We start from the raw sequence: 20823 nt of genomic DNA on the forward strand, positions 1-20823 counted from the left end.
CTTTGCGCCTGCGCAGTAGGCGGTGGCGAGCTGGGCCGCTGCAGGGCAAAGCATCTGTGTGGGAGGCAGGTTGGTGGGCGGCAGCGGGTTCGAGGCTGAGGGCCGGTAGGGGCGAGCCGGGCGGCGGTACTGCCGCCATGTTGCGGCGACTGCTCGCGGCGCTTATTCACCCTTGTTTTCTCCCCAGCAGCGGCGGCGACGGGAGCAGCATGTTCTACGCGGTGCGCAGAGGCAGGAGGATCGGAGTCTATCAGAGCTGGTGAGGGTGGCTGCTTCCGGGTGGTCCCCACTCCCATACCAGCTGGGGCCTCCTCCCCGTACGGGGCAAGGCTGGATCCCCCTCCCCTACTAGGCCTTGCCCGGCGGGCTCCTTCAGCCCCTCAGGTCGGGGCGCCGTGTCGCCTGCGCGGCCAGGGAGCCCAGGCTTGCGCGTCGGCCCGGGGGAGGAGGAGGAGGAGCCCGCGGGGTCCTGTCCCATCCCTGTGGCCGCCCGGCTCCTGCTGACGGCCCGCCTGTCGCTGCTGTGTTGCAGGGAGGAGTGCCGAGAGCAGGTGAACAGGTACCCGGCCGCCAGCTTCAAGAAGTTTGCCAGCGAGGCAGAGGCTTTGTCCTTTGTGGGCAGCGAGGCGCGGCAGTCCTCATCCTATTCAGCAGGTAGTGCCGCAGCGAGCCTCGTCCACCCTTCCCTGCCAGGGGGCAGCGTCTGTACAGGAACATAGGTTTGGCAGGACGGCCGGGGGTATCCAGTCCGGTGCCCTGCTGGCAACCCCATCACATGCCTCCATGTGTATTTCCTGTTAGAATTATCTGTATTGCGATGGCGACAGCTCTTGCTCCAAGCAACTTAGGCTCTAAGGCTAGGTCTCCACTACGAACCTTACAGCAGCACAGCTGTACTGCAGACATGCCAAACCTGCCAAAAAAAAAAAAACAACACAAATTGGGCTTGTTTTTGGCCTAATTGGCTTGTGAATTGCTCGTTGGCTAGTTTTTAGCTTGTTTGTTTGGCATGTTCCTTGCTGTAGCTTGTTGCTCTTTTTTAAATCTGCTCCAGGCAAGCAGGGGCAAGGGAGGGAGCGAGGGTCAGGGGTGCACAGGTTTCAGAGTAGCAGCCGTGTTAGTCTGTATTCGCAAAAAGAAAAGGAGGACTTGTGGCACCTTAGACTAACAAATTTATTTGAGCATAAGCTTTCATGAGCTACAGCTCACTTCATCGGATGCATTCAGTAAAAAATACAATGGGGAGATTTATATGCACAGAGAACATGAAACAATGGATGTTACCATACACACTGTAAGGAGAGTGATCACTTAAGGTGAGCTATTACCAGCAGGAGAGCGTGGGGTCGGGGGGGGGGGGGCAGGCGGGAGACACCCTTTTGTAGTGATGATCAAGGTGGGCCATTTCCAGCAGTTGACAAGAATGTCTGAGGAACAGTGGGAGGTAGAGGGGGAAATAAACATGGGGAAATAGTTTACTTTGTGTAATGACCCATCCACTCCCAGTCTCTATTCAAGCCTAAGTTAATTGTATCCAGTTTGCAAATTAATTCCAATTCAGCAGTCTCTCCTTGGAGTCTGTTTTTTGAAGTTTTTTTGTTGAAGTGCAGCCTGCATGCTGGGGGGATCTAGTCACATAGAGTGTTGGGATTCTTAAGGGAGTGGCTTGTTTGGGCCTTGTTTTGAAATGGGATTAGCTTGTTTTTTGTCTTATTGTGAAAGTTGGGGTGCTTATTTATTGCATGAAAGTTGGCAACTGTGCTGTACTGCTGTAAGGTCTCCTGTGTATCTGCTCTTTGCTGGCAGAAGAGAGCTCTCCTGCCAGCATAATTAAACCACCTCCAATGAGCAGCGTTAGCTATGTTGTCAAGAGCTGCCCGCACTAGCACTTTTGTCAGTGAAATTTATGACCATCCAGGGTATATTGGTTTTTTTTTCACAACTCTAACCAACAAAAGTGTAGTGTAGACAAAGCCTAAGGCCTGGTCTGCACTTAAAAATTGGATTGACCTAGCTACATCCCTGAGGGTTGTGAAAAATTTCACACCTTGAGTCATGTACTTAGGTCGATTTAACCCCCTGTGTAGATCTAGGTCAGCTGCAGAATTCTTCCATTGTCCTAGGTACCATCTCTGAGAAGTGGATTAGCTATGTTGATGGGATCTCATGTAGGAAGCACCTATGCTATGGCACTACAGTGGCACAGCTGCAGCATTGTAGTTGAGCTTCAGTACTGTGGACATACTTTTAGTATCTGACAAGAGACAGATGCATACCGGTAGATGGGGAGTACAAGTAAACAATGAGATAATATAGGTCGCCATGAGAAGCGGTGGTCTCGGCACACCAAAGCTTCATCTTAAAAACCAAGCTAGGTTTCTTGTCCTTACCACAGTTGGAAGGCCATTCCAGAACTAATGGATGTTGCTTCCAAAGCAACAGCAGGTAAAAGTAGGATATAATAGTCTGATTTTTCTGAGATGCAGGCACCCTCACAACTTCCTCCCTGCTCAGCATCTCTGAAAACTATACCATGTTGTGTGGTATATATTATATTTTGCATCCTATAACTCAAGAGGTCCTCAAACTGTGGGGTGTGCCTCCCTAGGGGGGCATGGAGGAAAGTTCAGGGGGGCATAGTGGGGCCTGAGCCTGCCATCCAGGGGGGACGGGGAAGGAGTGCCACCCAGCACTGGTCCAGCTTCTGAATGTGGCTATGGGGGGGGGCGGGGGCGGCACAGGTAGATTCCATTACTGGTAAGGGAGGGGTGTGACAAAGTTTGGGGACCACTGTTATAACTGAATGTAAATCAGTTGCTGTTGCACAGAGGGACTGATGAATTACTGTCAGACGAACTTCTTTTATCATGAAGTTAACTAAAATATTTCCATAAAATTTTCCCTAATGTTATAGTTGAAGGGGTGTTTAACAAGGCATGCCCTCTGCTTTTCCACTGTATACAGAGAGCACTTGGAGACTCTCTGATTGTAAACACAATATGTGGTTTATTTATGGTGTTCCCCCTCACCTTTGCAGCATCTTATTTACAACAGCATATCATCTTTAACCCCCTAGGTCAAGGACAGGAAAAGTGGGAAATCTCTCTTGGGACTAACTCTGAGACACTGTTTCTCTCCCCCGTGTTTTATCTACCTTCTGAGCTAATGAGTTTATTAGCCTTATAGCTCTGCAGCCCATCCCCAATCTGTCCATTAGTCACAACTGTCATAATCAGTTTTATTTCCTGGCAGCTAATTGGAGATACAGTGACCAGAGTGGTAGTTCATCTGCTGTTGCCTAGCACTCTGTCACAGGGTGGCATTTTCAAAAGGGCCCAGCACTGGCTTTTAATGGTGGTAGAGTTAAGGCAATGCTGAGTGCTTCTAAAAATCTGCTCTGAGCTCATCTATCCTCAGTATCTAGTAAAACATACAGGATAAGGGATAAGGAAAAATCAAAGATGGCTTTGGATTAGTTATGTGAGGTATTGTTGTTTTTTGTGCAACTTTAATGCTCAGTCTTAGTATTCAGGTTTCAGAGTAACAGCCGTGTTAGTCTGTATTCGTAAAAAGAAAAAAGAAAAGGAGTACTTGTGGCACCTTAGAGACTAACCAGTTTATTTGAGCATGAGCTTTCGTGAGCTACAGCTCACTTCATCGGATGCATAGCATATCGTGGAAACTGCAGAAGACATTATATACACACAGAGACCATGAAACAAAACTTCCTCCCACCCCACCGGCGGGGTGGGAGGAAGTTTTGTTTCATGGTCTCTGTGTGTATATAATGTCTTCTGCAGTTTCCACGATATGCTATGCATCCGATGAAGTGAGCTGTAGCTCACGAAAGCTCATGCTCAAATAAACTGGTTAGTCTCTAAGGTGCCACAAGTACTCCTTTTCTTTTTTCTTTTTAGTCTTAGTATTGAACTCCTCTTCTAAAGTTAAATTCCTTATGCTACTACTAGATTTTTCATTTCTAATTATCAATTTTATTTTAATATATTTACTCCTGTTTAAAAATATTGCCACGGATAAAAATATCCAGGAAACACAAAAGCAAATTTCTAACATTAAAACATGAAGCTATGCTCCGCTATACACAATATAGAAAATACTACATGTGTGCAACATGGCTGCGTTAATTTATGAACCTTAATGTCTGCATGTCCTGATAGCTGAAATTTAACATAGCGTTAATGATGACTTCTACGTTTATTTGTGTTCTTTTAAAAAAAAGAAATTGTTCGGGATTAAAGGGATGGTGTGAAATTTAACTTGGTACTTCTGCCATAATGTTTTCCCTAGTTCAACAAATAACTTCTAATACTACTACAATTAGGCATGCATATTATAACTTTTTTTTATTTGTGTATAATTTTTTCTAAGGTACTAGTGGTATATCTAGTTCAACACAAAAGAGTGACAGCTACTGGAATGAACTGGAAACAGCAAGCCCAAGTTACAGCACATGCAAGAGACCATATGAGCAGTCTTCTGAGGAAGAACCTAACAAAAAACATGTAAAATACGAGACATACTCGGCACCTTCAGTGAGCAAAGATAAATTCTCATATATGGGTAAGCCTTTTTGGGACTACAATTTATTGAAGTACAGTGAATGAATGTAAAGTATTTTAAACAGAGTATTTAACAACTCCCTAAAGTTACTTCTCTCGCTAACAGCCAAAACCTGGTTCAAGTTGAAATTCTCTAGTGTGAAGAAGCTTTGGCATGTTTTTTCTGTGAGAAGCCCTCAACTCTTGCTGCTTGGTTTAACAGTGTAGGTCTAACATTTTACGGTATGCCTGGAATGTTATCTCTTCTAGCCCCTAGTCTTCCCTAATGGGTGATCCAGGTAGGGCATTGAAGAACCTTTTATTGTTTTGCATGGGAGAACGGGGTATCTGAATGCAAGCATTACAATTCTGGCTTTCTAATAGGAATGTTTAGAGTGCCTTCAGAGCAATAATAAATTTAAGTAATCTTATGGTCAAGCATAGTTTGAGTATATAACACTAGCCATTATTACATAGGTTGATTTGGCCACTGTAGACAGGATGAAATAATGTTTTAACTGATACAGAACCATGTCAGAACCCTGAGTAAATACACTTGCGTGAACACATTTAAACATGTATTTTAACTTTTCATTGTGGCTGATGGCCATCTTAGAAAAATTGGATGGGACCTGGAGTTGGGGGCATGAAGCTCTTCCACACAAGAATCTTCTTCAGGGTTGGCAAAAATTTAAGTTCTTGTGAAAAGGGGGGGGCTAAAATTATTTTAAAGATTCTGCACCTGTGCAAAATGATATATACAACTTCTATGTGTAGAAGTTGCTAGAGCATTATTGGAGGAAATATAAATATGTTAACAATTTTGTGTATTTCAAAGAGGCTTATGCTTTTGAATAATCTAAAAAGTCACAAAACAATTTTCAATAGGTTGCATGTATCCATCTCTTGCAGGTGACTCTGTAGTTGTTTATACAGATGGCTGCTGCTCAAGTAATGGGCGTCGTAAGGCACGTGCTGGAGTAGGAGTCTATTGGGGACCAGGTCACCCTTTGTAAGTAATTTTGAGATCATAATTAAATCACTTGCTGTACAAAAACTTGCTAATATTGGTCTTGTGTAATTTAACACTTTAATTGTATGGCCTTTAAATTCAGCGACTTCAGAATGCAAAACACAGTTACTTGACTGAGACTTTCACCAAATTAGATAAATAATGAGCTAGAAAGAGTAAACTCAGTTATTAGATTGGAATATTGAATGACAGCCATCACTGAATGCAGAAATAAAGGTGCCTGTAGAGGTTAGAAACATAGGCAAAATATAACAAGACTCACCTTGCATTTGTCCAGGCTAATATCTTGGGGAAGGTTTAATTTAGGCTCTCATTAAGTGGTTTCATAAGTTTACATATAATTAAATTGACTGATTTGTTCTCAACCTGCAGTAGGAACAGGGCCAAGCATGCCCAAATTTCAGATTGTTTGCCACTTAAAAACTTTAGTGCCCCTGAAGGGGAGGTTTTAGTTATGCCCCTAATCTGTGGCTATACACTTCTGCAGTAGTGTGAACCATTAATTTATTTTGTGTTGCTTTTAAACAGAAATACTAGTGATAGGCTTCCTGGACGGCAGACCAACCAAAGAGCTGAAATACATGTAAGTTTTGGAGTTTTAAAATTGTTTTATACTTGTGGGAAAAGAATTGAGCACTATGATGCCACACAACTTAATTAGCTGCAGAAGCTCCTAGATATTTTCACACATTCAATTTAGTTTTAGTAGGGCTCTGCTGTGAGGGATTTAGCAATGATACAAGTCAAAAAGGAAGCTGCTGATTCTGCTAACAGTATTTCTGCATAGGAGTTGGCAGAGTTGCTTTCTGGAATTCCCATTGGCTTGTTCTCTGTTTCTGGGGTTTCTACCTCAAATATTTTTTGTATTTAGTTCTGTTCATCCTGTCTCAAGGAAGATAGCTCAGAAGTAGAGAGGAGTTCAGAGACAAATGATGTCAAGACTTTCCTATGAAGGATAACATTAGGACTGTTCAGTTTTAGATATGAAGTGAACAACAGTGGGCATGGTGGAGGTCTACAGAACAATACCTAGTGTAATGAAGATAAAATGGTGCTCCTATTGGAAAGAAAAGGAAAATCCAATGAAATTGAAAGGACATTCAGAAATGATACAAGGAAATACTTTTTAACACAATGCATCACTAACCTTCTAAACAACAAAATATCACTGATGTCAAGACCTTAGGATTCAAAACAGCATTAGACATTTATGTGGATAATCAGAACATCCACAGTTCTATTAGAGGAAAATAGCCAGGATATAAACCCTTATGGTTGAAGGGGTGAGCCAATCATTAGCTGGCAGGATTAAGAAGTTTCTTCTATGGACTAGTTATTCCATAATTGGCTTCTCTGTCTTCCACTGAGGCACATTGTATCTTGTCTCTGACAGACTTCTAGTTCCTGCAATTTGTGTCTGTCTTCACACTAAATTCTCTAGTTGTATTTCTTCTGTATGTATTTTTTTGTTCACAATCTTCTGAATTATGATTGAAACACATCCTTTAGGCAGCCTGCAAAGCAATAGAGCAAGCAAAGAGTCAAAACATCAAGAAACTGGTTATTTACACTGATAGCAAGTTCACTATAAATGGTAAGTTAACGATTTCAGCTCTGCTGTGTATTGAATGTAGAACATGTACCTGCACTGTATAAGCCCTACAAATCTGTTTCTGTAAAACTGTTTGTTTGAGGGGTGTGTGTGTGTGTGTGTGAAGGGATTCTGCATAACTCATTTCAGTTCCCAGTAATAGCAGGGAAAAGAACATTCTCCATAGCTTGCCAAAATCATATCCACTGTTTTTGTATCAAACTCTGGAATAGACAGGATATTTAGTTTAGCAACTGATGTAAGAAATATTTTAAAGTATCAGATACTGAACATCTATAATAAAAGATCTTCTGTCAGAAGCAAAGGGTGCAATATACAAAACGGTGTATTCATTTTAATACCAAACCTATAAATGTAGGCTGTATATCTGAAAAGTGGCCAGCAAGTAGTAGTAGGAAAATGGCTGTTCTTTTTTTTTTTTGCTTTGATACAAAAACAGAACCTGAAGCACTTCAAGATTGTTCTGCTTGTTTTTACCTCTATAAAAGTTGTTCGAGTCTATCCTTCCCTGGTTTAAATGGAGGACTGCTGGAGGATGGTGTCTCCCAGTGTATATTGTGAGGTTTCACCTTAGGGGTTAGGATGTTGAATTTTTTTACAAGACCTCCTATAAGTAGTAGGCAGTGGTGTTAATGTGTTCCCTAATAGACCTAACCTCTTTTTCCCCTCAGTTACTCATCTTTCAGTTTTGTGATTTATAATTTCAGAGTATAGGCATATCCTGAATTTCTAACATGAAAGCAGATGGAGAAAAAACATTTTAGATCTTATGTATCATAAAGAAGTAAAAGGCACAATTGCATCTTGTTCTTTTCTGATCACTTCTAACAGACTAGATCATAGAATATCAGGGTTGGAAGGGACCTCAGGAGGTCATCTAGTCCAACCCCCTGCTCAAAGCAGGACCGATCCCCAACTAAATCATCCCAGCCAGGGCTTTGTCAAGCCTGACCTTAAAAACTCCTAAGGAAGGAGATTCCACCACCTCCCTAGGTAACGCATTCCAGTGTTTCACCATCCTCCTGGTGAAAAAGTTTTTCTTAATATCCAACCTAAATCTCCCCCACTGCAACTTGAGACCATTACTCCTTGTTCTGTCATCTGCTACCACTGAGAACAGTCTAGAGCCATCCTCTTTGGAACCCCCTTTCAGGTAGTTGAAAGCAGCTATCAAATCCCCCCTCATTCTTCTCTTCCGTAGACTAAACATCCCCAGTTCCCTCAGCCTCTCCTCATAAGTCATGTGTTCCAGTCCCCTAATCATTTTTGTTGCCCTCCGCTGGACTCTTTCCAATTTTTCCACATCCTTCTTGTAGTGTGGGGCCCAAAACTGGACACAGTACTCCAGATGAGGCCTCACCAATGTCGAATAGAGGGGAACGATCACGTCCCTCGATCTGCTGGCAATGCCCCTACTTATACATCCCAAAATGCCATTGGCCTTCTTGGCAACAAGGGCACACTGTTGACTCATATCCAGCTTCTCAATCACTGTAAACCCTAGGTCCTTTTCTGCAGAACTGCTGCCTAGCCATTCAGTCCCTAGTCTGTAGCGGTGCATTGGATTCTTCCGTCCTAAGTGCAGGACTCTGCACTTGTCCTTGTTGAACCTCATCTGATTTCTTTTGGCCCAATCCTCTAATTTGTCTAGGTCCCTCTGTATCCTATCCCTATCCTCCAGCATATCTACCTCCTCCCAGTTTAGTGTCATCTGCGAACTTGCTGAGGGTGCAATCCACACCATCCCAGAGTCCTTTTTAATTTTTGTTGTTGTCTGAGCACAAGCTCTTGATGGGAACTCCTGAGATCTAATAAACTAACAATCACTGTCTTTGGCAAGTCAATTTGTATGCCTCAGTTTTTCCCATTGTAAAATGTGAATGTTGACTCTTGGCTTTTGGGATGAGTTGATACAAACTTTGTCTTGAAAGCACTTAAATGTATGTACTTAATGATTTGGGAGCAGTATCAAGTCAGGCTTCCTTGTTGATCAGATAATTGAGTGAGATTCTTTGTGTAATTGGTTTTTATCTATACTTTCCCAAAATATGAGAGGCTCTTGGGCAGAAGAATGACTTCATATGATTTTTGCATGGGGGGTGGTGGTGAGAACTTTCATCTTTCTGTTTTTTCCCCCAAAGCATGAGCCAGCAGCTCAGAGGGCAAATGAGCTGGAAGTAATCTGATGCCTCCTCTAAGGGGTGATGCCCACACCCTGAAGAGGCCAAGGAGCTACTGGACAGGAAAAGGGGGATGCTTGGGTGGAAGAAGAGATGCAGGAGCTGTCCTGATTTCTCACTGTCTCAGACTTCGGTAGCTCCTGCTTCTATGTGGGAGAAAGAGTGGAGCATTGGCCCCAGGAAGTGGAGGAGTTGCTAAGCAAGGGCTCAGTGGACCAGGGAATTAAACCCAGCAAGGAGGCAGAAGATGGGGCGGAGCAGAGTGGGTGGGAAAGAGGAACAATAGATCCATTAAGTAATCTGTTTCCTTGTCTTCAGTTGCCCCACCAGGGGGCAGTCATCTCTTAACCATTCCTACTGAGCAGTTCCTTTTCCAGTTGATACAAATATGGAGATGGGACTGGTTATGGGAGCTTTTGGTCTGGCTTCCTGCAAAGAGTCCTTAGCAGAATGAGAAGTAACAGCTCAGTTTGTTCATACTGCCAGGCATAAAGTGGCCAACTCTATTCTGGTAACTATTTCACTAGTAGACTTGTTTAATGAAGGGTGCTCCTGTCTTGGACAAATTTACTACTGGTCAAAGAATGTATTAATTATCAGTCAGTCGAGGACTTTCTAACTCTTAATTAAAATATTGTTACTTTTTCTCAGTGACTTTTAGGTTAATGTAACCCTTCATGTTGTTCTGAATGTGTTCTGCTTTATGACTTCTTTTTTAGGTGGTTGTGCATTCCCACCACGTGCTCCTCTTTTGACCTTCAAATAAAATAAGCTAGTGAAGCTCTAGTTAGAGCTGCACAATGTTAGCTCCATTGGCAAACAGACCCTCAACTTCAATTTATTGCAGTTCGCCTGGAAAACTTGCACTTAAGTGAATCTAAACTCATCTATTATGCTCACAAACGGTGAGCATCAATACCAGTCAATGGGGAAGCATAGGTGTAAGGAAAGATGCTAGAAAGACAGTCATTCTGAAAAACTGTATTAGAGAATGAAATCAGCATATTTCACAGATTGTCACCTGTGTCTTTAATGCAGTTGTGGCAAAAGTTAGTAACTGATAGCAGTATGGTCTTGCAGCACTAAAGTCATTGGGGTGGGACCATGCCCATAGTCTGTAGAGATAACAGGAAGAACAGTAGCTCTAGAGCAACTACAAAGCATGTTACGGAGATCATAACAAAATCTTAGTCTTAGTCATTGGTATTTTTTAGTAAAAGTCATGGACAGGTCGCGGACAATAAGCAATAATTAATGGAAGCCCGAGACCTGTCCCTGACTTCTACTAAAAAGAATAAATACCCTGTTGCTGTTGAAGTGACTAGTGTTTGGTCCTGATACTTATATGGCAAGGATTTGTAAAACTGTTAAAACTTCCTAAATAACTTCCTTTTAAAGGCATGGTCATGGGTAGTCTTCCTATGCAGTAGCCACAAGTTATTTACATTCCTGCTGAATTTTAAAAATATATCCAGTTAGTTACAGTTTCCAATTACAAGTTACAATCTTCCAATAAAACGTTAATGTTTTTCCATAGGTATAACAAGTTGGGTAGACAACTGGAAAAGTAATGGCTGGAGAACAAGCACAGGAAAAGATGTAATAAATAAAGAAGACTTTGAAAGACTTGATGAGCTTTCAGAGGGAATGGAAATTCAATGGGTGAGTAACAGGGTGGATTTGATTTTAAGTTCACCCATCCAGATTCAGGTTAACAATTTTACCCTCTAGACCAGGGTGGGCAAACTACAGCCCGGGAGCCGCATCCAGCCCTCCAGACATTTTAATCCAGCCCTCGAGTTCCCACCAGGGAGCAGGGTCCGGGGCTTGACCCGCTCCAGCCCAGGAGTGGGGTTGGAGGCTTGATCCACTTCGCACGGCTTCCAGAAGCAGTGGCATGTCCCCCCTCCAGCGCCTATGTGTAGGGGCAGCAAAGGGGCTCCGCACGGTGCCTGCACAGCTCCCATTGGCCGGGAACTGTAGCCCATGGGAGCGGCAGGGTCAGGGCAGTGTACAGAGTCACGTAGCCATGCCTCTGCATAGAAGCTGGAGTGGAGACATAACCGCTGCTTCTAGGAGCTGCTTGAGGTAAGCACTGCCTGGAGACTGCACCTCTGACCCCCTCCTGCACTCCGACCCCCTTCCCCAGCCCTGATCCCCCTCCCTCCCTCCAGATCCCTCAGTCCCAGCCTGGAGCACCCTCCTATACCCCTAGCCGGAGCCCTCATCCCATCCCACCCCAACCCCCAATTTTGTGAGCATTCATGGCCCGCCATACAATTTCCGTACCCAGATGTGGCCCTCGGGCCAAAAAGTTTGCCCACCCTGGCTCTAGACCTTTTGCACACTGCTCAATTTCTCTTTCATGTACTTTATCCAGCAGTTTGCCTGTGACATCTGCTCTCTTGGGTGGACTGTATCCTGGTCTTAATGACTGAACCATGTTAATGAAGTGTGGGTTCTCAATCATACAGAGAGTTTGGTGCATAAACAAACCAGGCAATTTTTTCATCAGTTACCTTTTTTTTTTTTTTGTATTTTTGTAATCTGCTGGTTCTTATCACAAATTTATCTCTGGTTGTTTTTGGATGATGGAGATTTTTTTTTTCCTTTTTGCCACAGGTTATATATTGTGGCTATATGACATACATGATGTGACTGAAACGCTATCATTGGCAGATAACTCTGAAACTATAGAAAATGATGATGACCTTGAAGGTGGATAGTCTTCAGAATCCTGTAGGTTGAGGATGGATTCTCCTAAACAAAATAAGTCAGTGCAGTTATTTAATTATTACCATACTGCTCATTTAGTATTATTCATTGCATTCACTGACACTCGGTACTACTTTAAAGGTGAAATTGTAAGAGGAAGATTAGCTGAAATAGGCCATTTATTTTTTATCACAACGGCATCAGAAATGGTGGTAGCATAGAGTAACAACTATATTTTTTGCTCAAACATGAGAATTCAAGAAAAGTCCAGAAGGAAGACAGACAGTCCTTAGGAAAGAAGTATGAAATAAAAAAGTTTACCAGCCTAAAAATCCTGCATGTTCCTTTCATCATCTTCAATGCAGCTTCCTCCTGAGAAGGAACACTTCTCATGATGTTGTTTCATTCGGGCAACCAGGCCTTGCATTTCTTTGTTTGCATTTTGCACACGTCTGTCTTAACCACAGGTAGAGGAACTTCATTAAAATATTCCCAAACTGGGTCTCTTTTACGGCCTGCTGCCATTATAGGTTTTTCTTTCTAGTGAGAGAATGGTATGGTAGATTTCAAATCAATGAAGGCTACACTCAGAAAGACCTCAAGACTTCTGAAATATGCTGCGCAAACAGGTTCACTTTTGTTTCTGTTGCCTGTCCCTCTGGTCTCACATTTTATCTCCAGACTTCTCCTTGTCCAGTTCTATTCCGCCCCCAACAATCTTTTATTCATTGAACTTTTTGAAACTTTGCACTTTTAGAGAGAGGTAAGGGATTGACTCTGTGTACACACCTTTGCTTATGCTCAAATAAATTGGTTAGTCTCTAAGGTGCTACAAGTACTCCTTTTCTTATTGGGTAAATAGAAAGATTAACCTAAATCTGTACAGAAGCCCCTGGAACCCCATAAGATTGGGTCACTAATCCATGAACTATTGGAACTCCTTTACAAAACTTTTCTTAAACATTACATGAATATATTGTCTCATTCTATAGAATTAGAATTTATAATCCTTATTCCATGAAGAGATCTTTGAGCTATAGTGTATCTTAATTAAAACTATCTTTAGATAGTTTTTTTTTTTTTTAAATTGATTTTTATGCACCCTGGTGAGTAATTTGGTGTTAAGTGTGACTGAATAAGCGCAACTAACTTTTATGTACTTTTGCCTCTAAAAATATTTTATACATTTTCACAGATAAGAGCATCATAAGGAATTTTAATAAACGTAAAGCTACCATGAATCCACATAAGTACCAGGAAAATTATTAGCTCCATCCAAAATAATCAGCAAGATTCTGTTACCAAGTAATTTAAGAAATACACAAAAGGATCTACTAGATCCTATCAAACAATATACTTAAACATTTGCTCATATATTGCCCACCAAGAAAAGCCCCACACTGTTAAATCTCTAGGGTATTTCCAGGAAAAAGGAGCAAAGCTCAGATCTAAACTAGAATACTGAAAAACTAACAGAGGATGGTTAGGGCTGAAGGTCAAAAATTTAAGATAAGAATTCTTAAATTAGTCTTCAGGGGTATGTAAGTTGACACAGTAAACTTTTTACTTTAGCAGAACTGGTCAGTTGCCAGCAGGGTGCAAAACAAACTGTCTAACTCAGATTTTCTATGGCATATTCAAAGCTTTTCCAATAATATTAGAAGCATGAATATGGCAATCCTTAGAATACCCATGTTGGCTCTCAATTTGGTGAGAACTCTATCTCAAACGTAGAAGCAGGATACAGTAGCTTTTTGCTGAGTAGTGATAGTATTTTAAATTGAGTCTGTAACCTTTAACTCTTCTAGTAGAAATAAATACAGCATTGAGAAGAACATATTGTCCCCATAGCCACGTTTCTAATTATTCTAAATTTGCCTGTAACCTTCCAAAGATACCTAACTTGGAAACAAATCTCTGCACCATTGCCTTTATGGCTAGTGAAATAGAATCCAAGGAAATGTACCATTAAGTAATCCCTACAAAACAATACAGTGGGCATAAGTGGAAACTTTATACTTCTCTTGGGGGATTTTCCTAGAGGAAGTTCCTTCCCTTATTGTACTTCACTGATGTATTCTGTTCAGATGTCAAAGGCTAACTAGATATTGTCTTCCCCCACCTTGTCTCACTAGTAGAAATATAATCTCCAGGTTGCAGTTAAGCAAACAACTTTACTGAACTAAAATTTAAAGCTGTTGTCTTGTATGTAACTTCCCCCTAGCTCTAAACAAAACAAACCTCCAAATACAGCAGAAAATCCATCTGACAGTGGCTGGAGCACTGTATTCTGGCACTTCAGGGAGGGAGTCCTGGCTTTATAGGCTTCCCCTCTACACTCCCTCTCCAGTAGTGCTGCATTGGGAATAGAATTGGTGGAACTGTTCAGATTTTAACAAAACAAATCACCACAATAAGAGGAGTGTCCTGAAACCAGACAGTGCTGCATTTCATGAACTTGGAACTTATCGAAGCTTACCTACATTTTAATAAATGAGGCTCTGTCTCTGAGATAGGAACCAGTTAAAAGAATCCTAGCTGTGAGAAGCCCTGCTATATGCAGAAGAAATCACTTAATGCTCTAGAAAGGTGCTGTGATACTTGGGATTAATAAAGACAGACCAGGTGATCAGATCTCGTGTATTTGGTGTGGTCTCTCTTGACTATTTGAATCTTGATAGTGTTGAGTCAAATAACTGTAGACTTATCTCTCAACAGATGCATGTTCCCGGTCATGCTGGCTTTATAGGAAATGAAGTGGCTGATAGACTTGCAAGAGAAGGAGCTGGAAAACACAACTCCTAGCATGCTATCAAGAACTAGGAAACTTCGTTCTTGCTAACTAAAGACTGTTTAAGCCATAAGACATACTCTTTTCAGTTTGAAAACTTCCTGTTGGAATTGTTCAAAATAAGTTAATTTAAACTTTGTTATAACTATCCTTACCTTATTTCTGGTTTAAAAATTTTAAATATATGCTGTCCTGTATAAACACACCTACTTTTTTAGTGTTCAGGTTACTTGGTTAATCGCTGCTTTGTTGGTAGAGGTTTACTGAACATTCAAATATTGGTAAAAGTAAGGTGTCCAGTGTTTTTAGTTCCATTTGCCACAGTACCTGTTAATTTTTTTAGATGTTCCATAACTGAGATAAAACTTTAGGTTTTACGAAGTATAATTGTTTCAAAAAGTTTATGAAGGGAAATATGTTGCAATCTGAATGATAAGCGTTTTCCCTTTACCAAGAGTATTGAAATAAATTTAAACTTGAGAAGTTTGTCAATGTTTTTAAGCAAATAGTGTAGAAAATACCACAGTGCAATGGCAATTATTTGAACTGTATAATCCTATAAAACGTAACTTCCCCCACTGCACCTCCTCAAATGCTAATAAGTGTTTGTTTGTGTGTTAGCTCGTAAGAGTATTAGGGATGTAAATATTGGTTAAAGTTAACTGGTTAAATGATCAAAATTTATCATTTAACCGGTTAACCATTAACCTAGGTTGCTCAGGCAGGCAGGGGCTGAGCTCCCGGGGGCCCACTCCAGGCGCCCAACATGGCCAGCCAGTCACCAGGATAAACGGTTAAGGCCCAGATAATGGTAAGCCTAATGCTTACTGGTTAACCTTGTACATCCCTAAATAGTATCCATATAAGCTGCTGTAAAGTATTTGTTCATCCACACTTGCAGACGTAACAATCAACAAAGCAGGCTGCAGGGAAGTATTAGACAGACTTCCTTTTCCAGCCACTTGAATTTCAAGTCCCCTGTAGACTATGCTTCCAGCTTCTTCCTGAAGCAACCTTGAACTGGCCCCTAGTCAGCTCTTGCCATCACAAGATGGGCTCCTGAGTGACTTCATACTGAAAACTGCCATGTTGACTGTTACATTGTCTTACACCTGTTCACTGAGAGTGATTTGTTTCACACTCAAATCCATGTACATTCTGGTGACTTTCATGCAGAGTCTTCTCTACATATAACCATATCATGTGACATACTACTTGATGCCTGCTTTTGCAAATCTGTTCCTGTGCCACATTTGTGTTGCCACTGTTTTTTCTGCCCCCTGCTTCTCTAGCACTACCCTGCTTTTCAAGTTATTTTGCTGTTTTTTCCCCTTCTTAAACCTTTATAATTTTTGTTCTGTTTCCCTCTCCCCTATGTCTGTCCCATTCTTCTTTCCCCATGAACAACAATTTAACACATTCTGCTCTTTTTGTGCTCTTTGTCCTGACATGCTTACCCCCTCTCTTGCTCCACTGTTAACCCCATTCCTGCCTCATTTCTATTCTTTTCTCTCTTTACCTATCATCTGATTCTGCTGACCTCATTCTAATTGATTTCCTTTCTTTCGGTCCCGTTCCAAACATACTTGACTGCTCACAATCTCTATACATTGCTCTCTACCTTACTCTGTTTTCATGGTCATTCTTCTATATCGGCTTTTTTTTTTTTTTTTTTTTTTTGGCCCATATATCTTACCCTCTAAGATACATTTGGCTCCTGTTTCTAGCCCCTTCCCATGCCTCTTCCTTCTCCCCCCCCTCAAAGTACAGTCTGACTCTTCCCTTCTTCCCCACCTTGGTGGAATCCTCCATCCCATCCTAGCTTCCTGACTCTCCCCTCTGTTTCCCCTATATTATTCGATGCTGTTTAGGTTTGTTCAATGCTCTGACACTAAAGCTTTTCCCCTTCTTTCCGACATTCAGTAGTGGATTGACACTTAGCCATCAACTTGGTCGTTCACTTGGCGGGTTCTGACCATTGCCACCTTTCCTCAGCATCAGTCATTCCTCGTCAACCTTGAGACATGCTGCTTAATTCACCTTTTTGTCTTTTCCCTCGCAATAGCAGGGGATCCTCTATAGCTACACCCTTTCTGTTGTATTGCTGTCACTTTGATCCTTTTCCCGTCTGAACTCCACCACCTCTATGCTAGCATTTCTATACTTACTAAAATTTTGTTCTTTAAAATATCAATTTCTTTAAAATCCTACATTCTTAGAATTATACAATATGAAAAATTATTTTCAAATGACATGGGCTGTGTCTAGATTGGCGTTTTGCCCCAAATCCAATCATTGGTATAAGCTGAACCAGTCATTTCTTGTGTAGATGGGCAAAGATACTCATTTTGGCACTTGTTCCACTTGAAACCAGGATAAGCTCCACTGCTCAGAATGGCTTTGCCTTCCTATGCTTAGGGATTATACCATTTAAACTACATGGATGGCTATAAAGGAGCAAATCTCCACTCTAGTCAAGGCCTTTATTAAACTCAGCTGTAGAGTTCCCTACGTGGTGTCTTGCTGATACATTAAACATTTACTTTCAAAGTGAGAAAATTTCTTACCTCACTGTAGGCTTTGATAGGTAAACTGGACTTTTCCTGCATTACAAATCATTATCACTGGCTGAGGTTCAGCAGGCCTGATTATAGCTTCATACCTGTGCAACTGCAGTACCTCTAAATGGATTTATACAGGGGTCACTTGAGGGTAATGTTGGCTTCAGAGATGTATTGCAGGGTTGTATGTGGCCTGCAGAACTTCTGCTAGTGTTCATGGTTCAACAGACAGTTTAGCTGTTGAAGCCCAGGCCTTACCATGATTGCCAGCTCAAAAAAAAAACCTCAAGTCCATTTAAATTCATATAAGAATCCTATTCTAATAGTCACTTTGGGTGAAAATGCAGCCTTGTGTATTGGAGGTTTAATTCCAGCTTAACTTTGTCAGGGAGCATTTATAAAAGCCTCTAATTACATTCAACCCTTAATTTTACTGGTTTAATAAACTTTTTATGCTTCCTTAGTTCCAAGTTAAAAGAATATTATGCCTGCAATGTAAGCACTCAAAAATTGGGAAATCCGAGAATTAAGGTTGCCTGTGTAACCTTACCTTGGTTCCCTTGTGTGTAGGCATTGGCTGTTTTTAATTAAATGACCAGTTCCTAATTTTTCCATATGTCCCCCATCCAGGAAATTCTATCCAATCGAATGCCATCCTGGAAATTTGGTTGGATTCTCTCTCTCCCTCTGCTTCAAAATTTTTATATAATGCTGGGCAAGTCACTTAAGCCACAGAAAAGCCCATGAATAAACAATTTTGTAGTAGGCCTAGGATTTAGATGGTGGGCTGTAAATAAAGCCAAAGCCGCACACTGAGCAATGAATAGAACTAATGGAAATATTGAACAGCCACCTATAGAGTGACCGCTATGTGGCAGGGATACTGTGGCAAAAACAATGCAATCATGTAAGTGTAGTCACTGTAATATGTACTCAAAAGGGGACCAAATAAAGATGGAACAACCTTAATTCTGGGATTTCTTGACTTTGCATTCTTGACACTGCTTTAGCATAGGTTTATGTAATTATATGGGAGGGGAGAAGGCCTTTCTGAGGAATCAGCACTCTACATTTATGCTGTGTACAGCAAGCACAAATGCTTCTAAGCATCTCTTTTACAGTATTTCTGCCTTTTTTTTCTTCATCTATCAAACGCCAATCTATAGTGGGACTGTAGAGGTGTTAATGGGCCACTCTACTTTGAGTGGCCCCTTAGAATATACATTAACTGCTTATGCTAAACAATCTGTTCCACCTTGCATTTAGCTGACCCACAGACTACCTTTCCCAGACCTGAAGAAGAGCTCTGTGGCTCAAAAGTTTGCCCCTCTCACCACCAGAAGTTGGTCCAATAAAAGATACTACCTCATCAACCTTCCCTCCCCAGTGATTAATTTGTGATGTTGGAGAGTTGCTAGAGGGGATTTTGTGTATTATACCTGCAGTATATGCAGGCTCCAATTTTGAACACTGCAGGCTGCACATCATAGCCATTTAGAATTTCACAGCAACAGTGTAAATAGACCTCTCGTCCTACTCCAGACCCACAGGCCTCTGGCACAGGAGCTAAAAGAATCTCTGGTATCACTAAATGGCCAAGGAGACGCAGATAGGAGGCTCTTGATTTCATTGAACAGATGGCAGTAGTACACTTACAGTTTGACAGCAGCTTTCATCCAAGATTTCAAAGCACTTTATAGACATGAATTCTCACTCCATCCCTGCAAGCATTATCTTCCTTAGTACACAGATGGGGAAGCTGAAGCAGAGATGTTAAGTAACCTGATTGGGGGGGAGGGGAGAGGATGTACAAGGTGAATCTGTGATAGGGCCAGGATTGTAGAACTGTACATAGAAATGTAGAACTGCAAGGGACCTTGAGAGGTCATCTAGTCCATTTCCTTGCACTGAGGCAGGACCAAGTAAACATAGACCATCCCCGGCCCACCTGTTCTTTAAAACCTCCAGTGAGGGATTCCACAACTGCTGACTGAATTTTGTGGATGAATTGGGGCACACCAGTAATTAGACAAGAGCATTCCACTCTCTGATTAAGTAAAGTTTATTGAATGCCTAATTAAGCAACTATTAACCATTAACAGCACTCTAGCTTATGCAGTCCTAGCAGCAAAGTCCCACAACAGAGCTGGCCAAGCACCAGAATGAGTCCTCGGAGTCTGCGTCAATGGATCTTGATGGTAGCCTGTGAGAGTCTCAGAAGTCCCACAGAGTGCCAAACTTCTCCTCACAGTCTGTCTTTTATACTCTGTTGTGTTGTCTTATCAACCACACTGTTTGTGCACTTTTCCTATATTCTCTGGAACCTTCTCTCTCTTGCTTGCTACGTTCTTGCCCCCTTCTCTTTAACTAGTTCTAACCAGTCTTACCATGAGCTTCTGTAAGGTGTAATTCTGGACCATTTAGAGTCAGGCTAACCCCCTTTTAATTTACAACAATTCCCTCCTTGACAGCCAATTGATTTCAATTAAAGTGGTATGGGGCAAGCTTCCACCTCCTCAACACCTAGCACGTTGCAGCCATCAGTGGAGCATAATAGTTCTTGGTGGCAACTCTCATATCCCAATCCAGTTCTGCTCCAGCTACACGATGAGGCGACATGTGATGTGATATTCTTAGTTTGTCCACTCGAATTGTCACTTTACCTGCCTTATCCAACAATATATACATATTAACATAACTAGAATTACAATTTGTAATAATATTATAATTGGATGTAAAAAGACATCAAACATCTTAGTTGCAGTAGGGAACCATCCCCAGTGTTTCCCACCACTGATGTTCTCTAACCTTTTTTACTTTCTCTAGTATTTGTTTTATGTTTTCACCATTATGGTGTACAGTAACTAAAATTTTCTTTGCAGTCTCTTTAGCCTTTGTTAACAATGTAAATTCTGATGTTCTAGAAGTTCTGCTATTAATGACAAATTCATACCAATTGACGTGAGGTGTGAACTTCGATACATGGTGAAATTTTCAATTAACAACTGACTTGTAAACACTGGTGATGTAAACATAAAATCACAACCTTCAATTTTTATGACATTAGAAACATTGGAATAATTATATATAGCTTGATTATACATTCCATTAATTATCACATATTTATAAATAGTTCTAAAACACACATCCTTTTCCTATGTACACCACTGTATTCTTATCAGTCTCTTCACGATGTACTTCAAATGGCACACTCCTTCATTAGTATTAAAACATGCATTGCTGATCTTAAAAGCAGAGTCTTCTCATATAAATCCGAATCCTTGATCTACAACACAGGCTTCTAAATCTACTGACTGCCATTTATCATTGTCCCATACAGCCCATACCCTCTATGGCAGGGGTAGGCAACCT

At 41.4% G+C, this 20823-nt stretch overlaps 1 protein-coding gene, 1 long non-coding RNA gene and 1 pseudogene across 5 annotated transcripts in view; 1 reads left to right on the top strand and 2 right to left on the bottom strand.

The window, feature by feature from the left end:
* RNASEH1 (ribonuclease H1) lies at nucleotides 1-16588 on the top strand. Of its 4 annotated transcripts, none has more exons than XM_074947717.1 (9): nucleotides 1-69; nucleotides 191-259; nucleotides 533-654; nucleotides 4390-4581; nucleotides 5472-5571; nucleotides 6121-6175; nucleotides 7102-7186; nucleotides 10922-11046; nucleotides 14818-16588. In XM_074947717.1, the coding sequence occupies exons 2-9, from the start codon at nucleotides 210-212 to the stop codon at nucleotides 14902-14904; spliced, it is 816 nt and encodes a 271-aa protein (XP_074803818.1). In that variant the 5' UTR covers nucleotides 1-69; nucleotides 191-209; the 3' UTR covers nucleotides 14905-16588. The 4 variants fall into 4 exon arrangements, with proteins under 4 accessions (XP_074803818.1, XP_074803817.1, XP_074803819.1 ...); XM_074947716.1 differs by having other exon boundaries at nucleotides 7-69; nucleotides 188-259; XM_074947718.1 differs by having other exon boundaries at nucleotides 47-65.
* Nucleotides 6926-20823, bottom strand: part of LOC141984612 (uncharacterized) — a 21369-nt gene continuing 7471 nt past the window's right edge. The window contains exons 2-3 of the long non-coding RNA XR_012638755.1: nucleotides 12421-12639; nucleotides 6926-7106 (exon numbers count right to left, since the gene is read on the bottom strand). This is a non-coding gene — a long non-coding RNA (uncharacterized LOC141984612). The remainder of the gene's footprint in view (nucleotides 7107-12420; nucleotides 12640-20823) is intronic.
* LOC141983795 (uncharacterized) overlaps nucleotides 20106-20823 on the bottom strand; it is a 3507-nt pseudogene continuing 2789 nt past the window's right edge.

The sequence above is a fragment of the Natator depressus genome, chromosome 3, assembly GCF_965152275.1.
Source record: "Natator depressus isolate rNatDep1 chromosome 3, rNatDep2.hap1, whole genome shotgun sequence".
Classification (NCBI taxonomy): Eukaryota; Metazoa; Chordata; order Testudines; family Cheloniidae; genus Natator; species Natator depressus.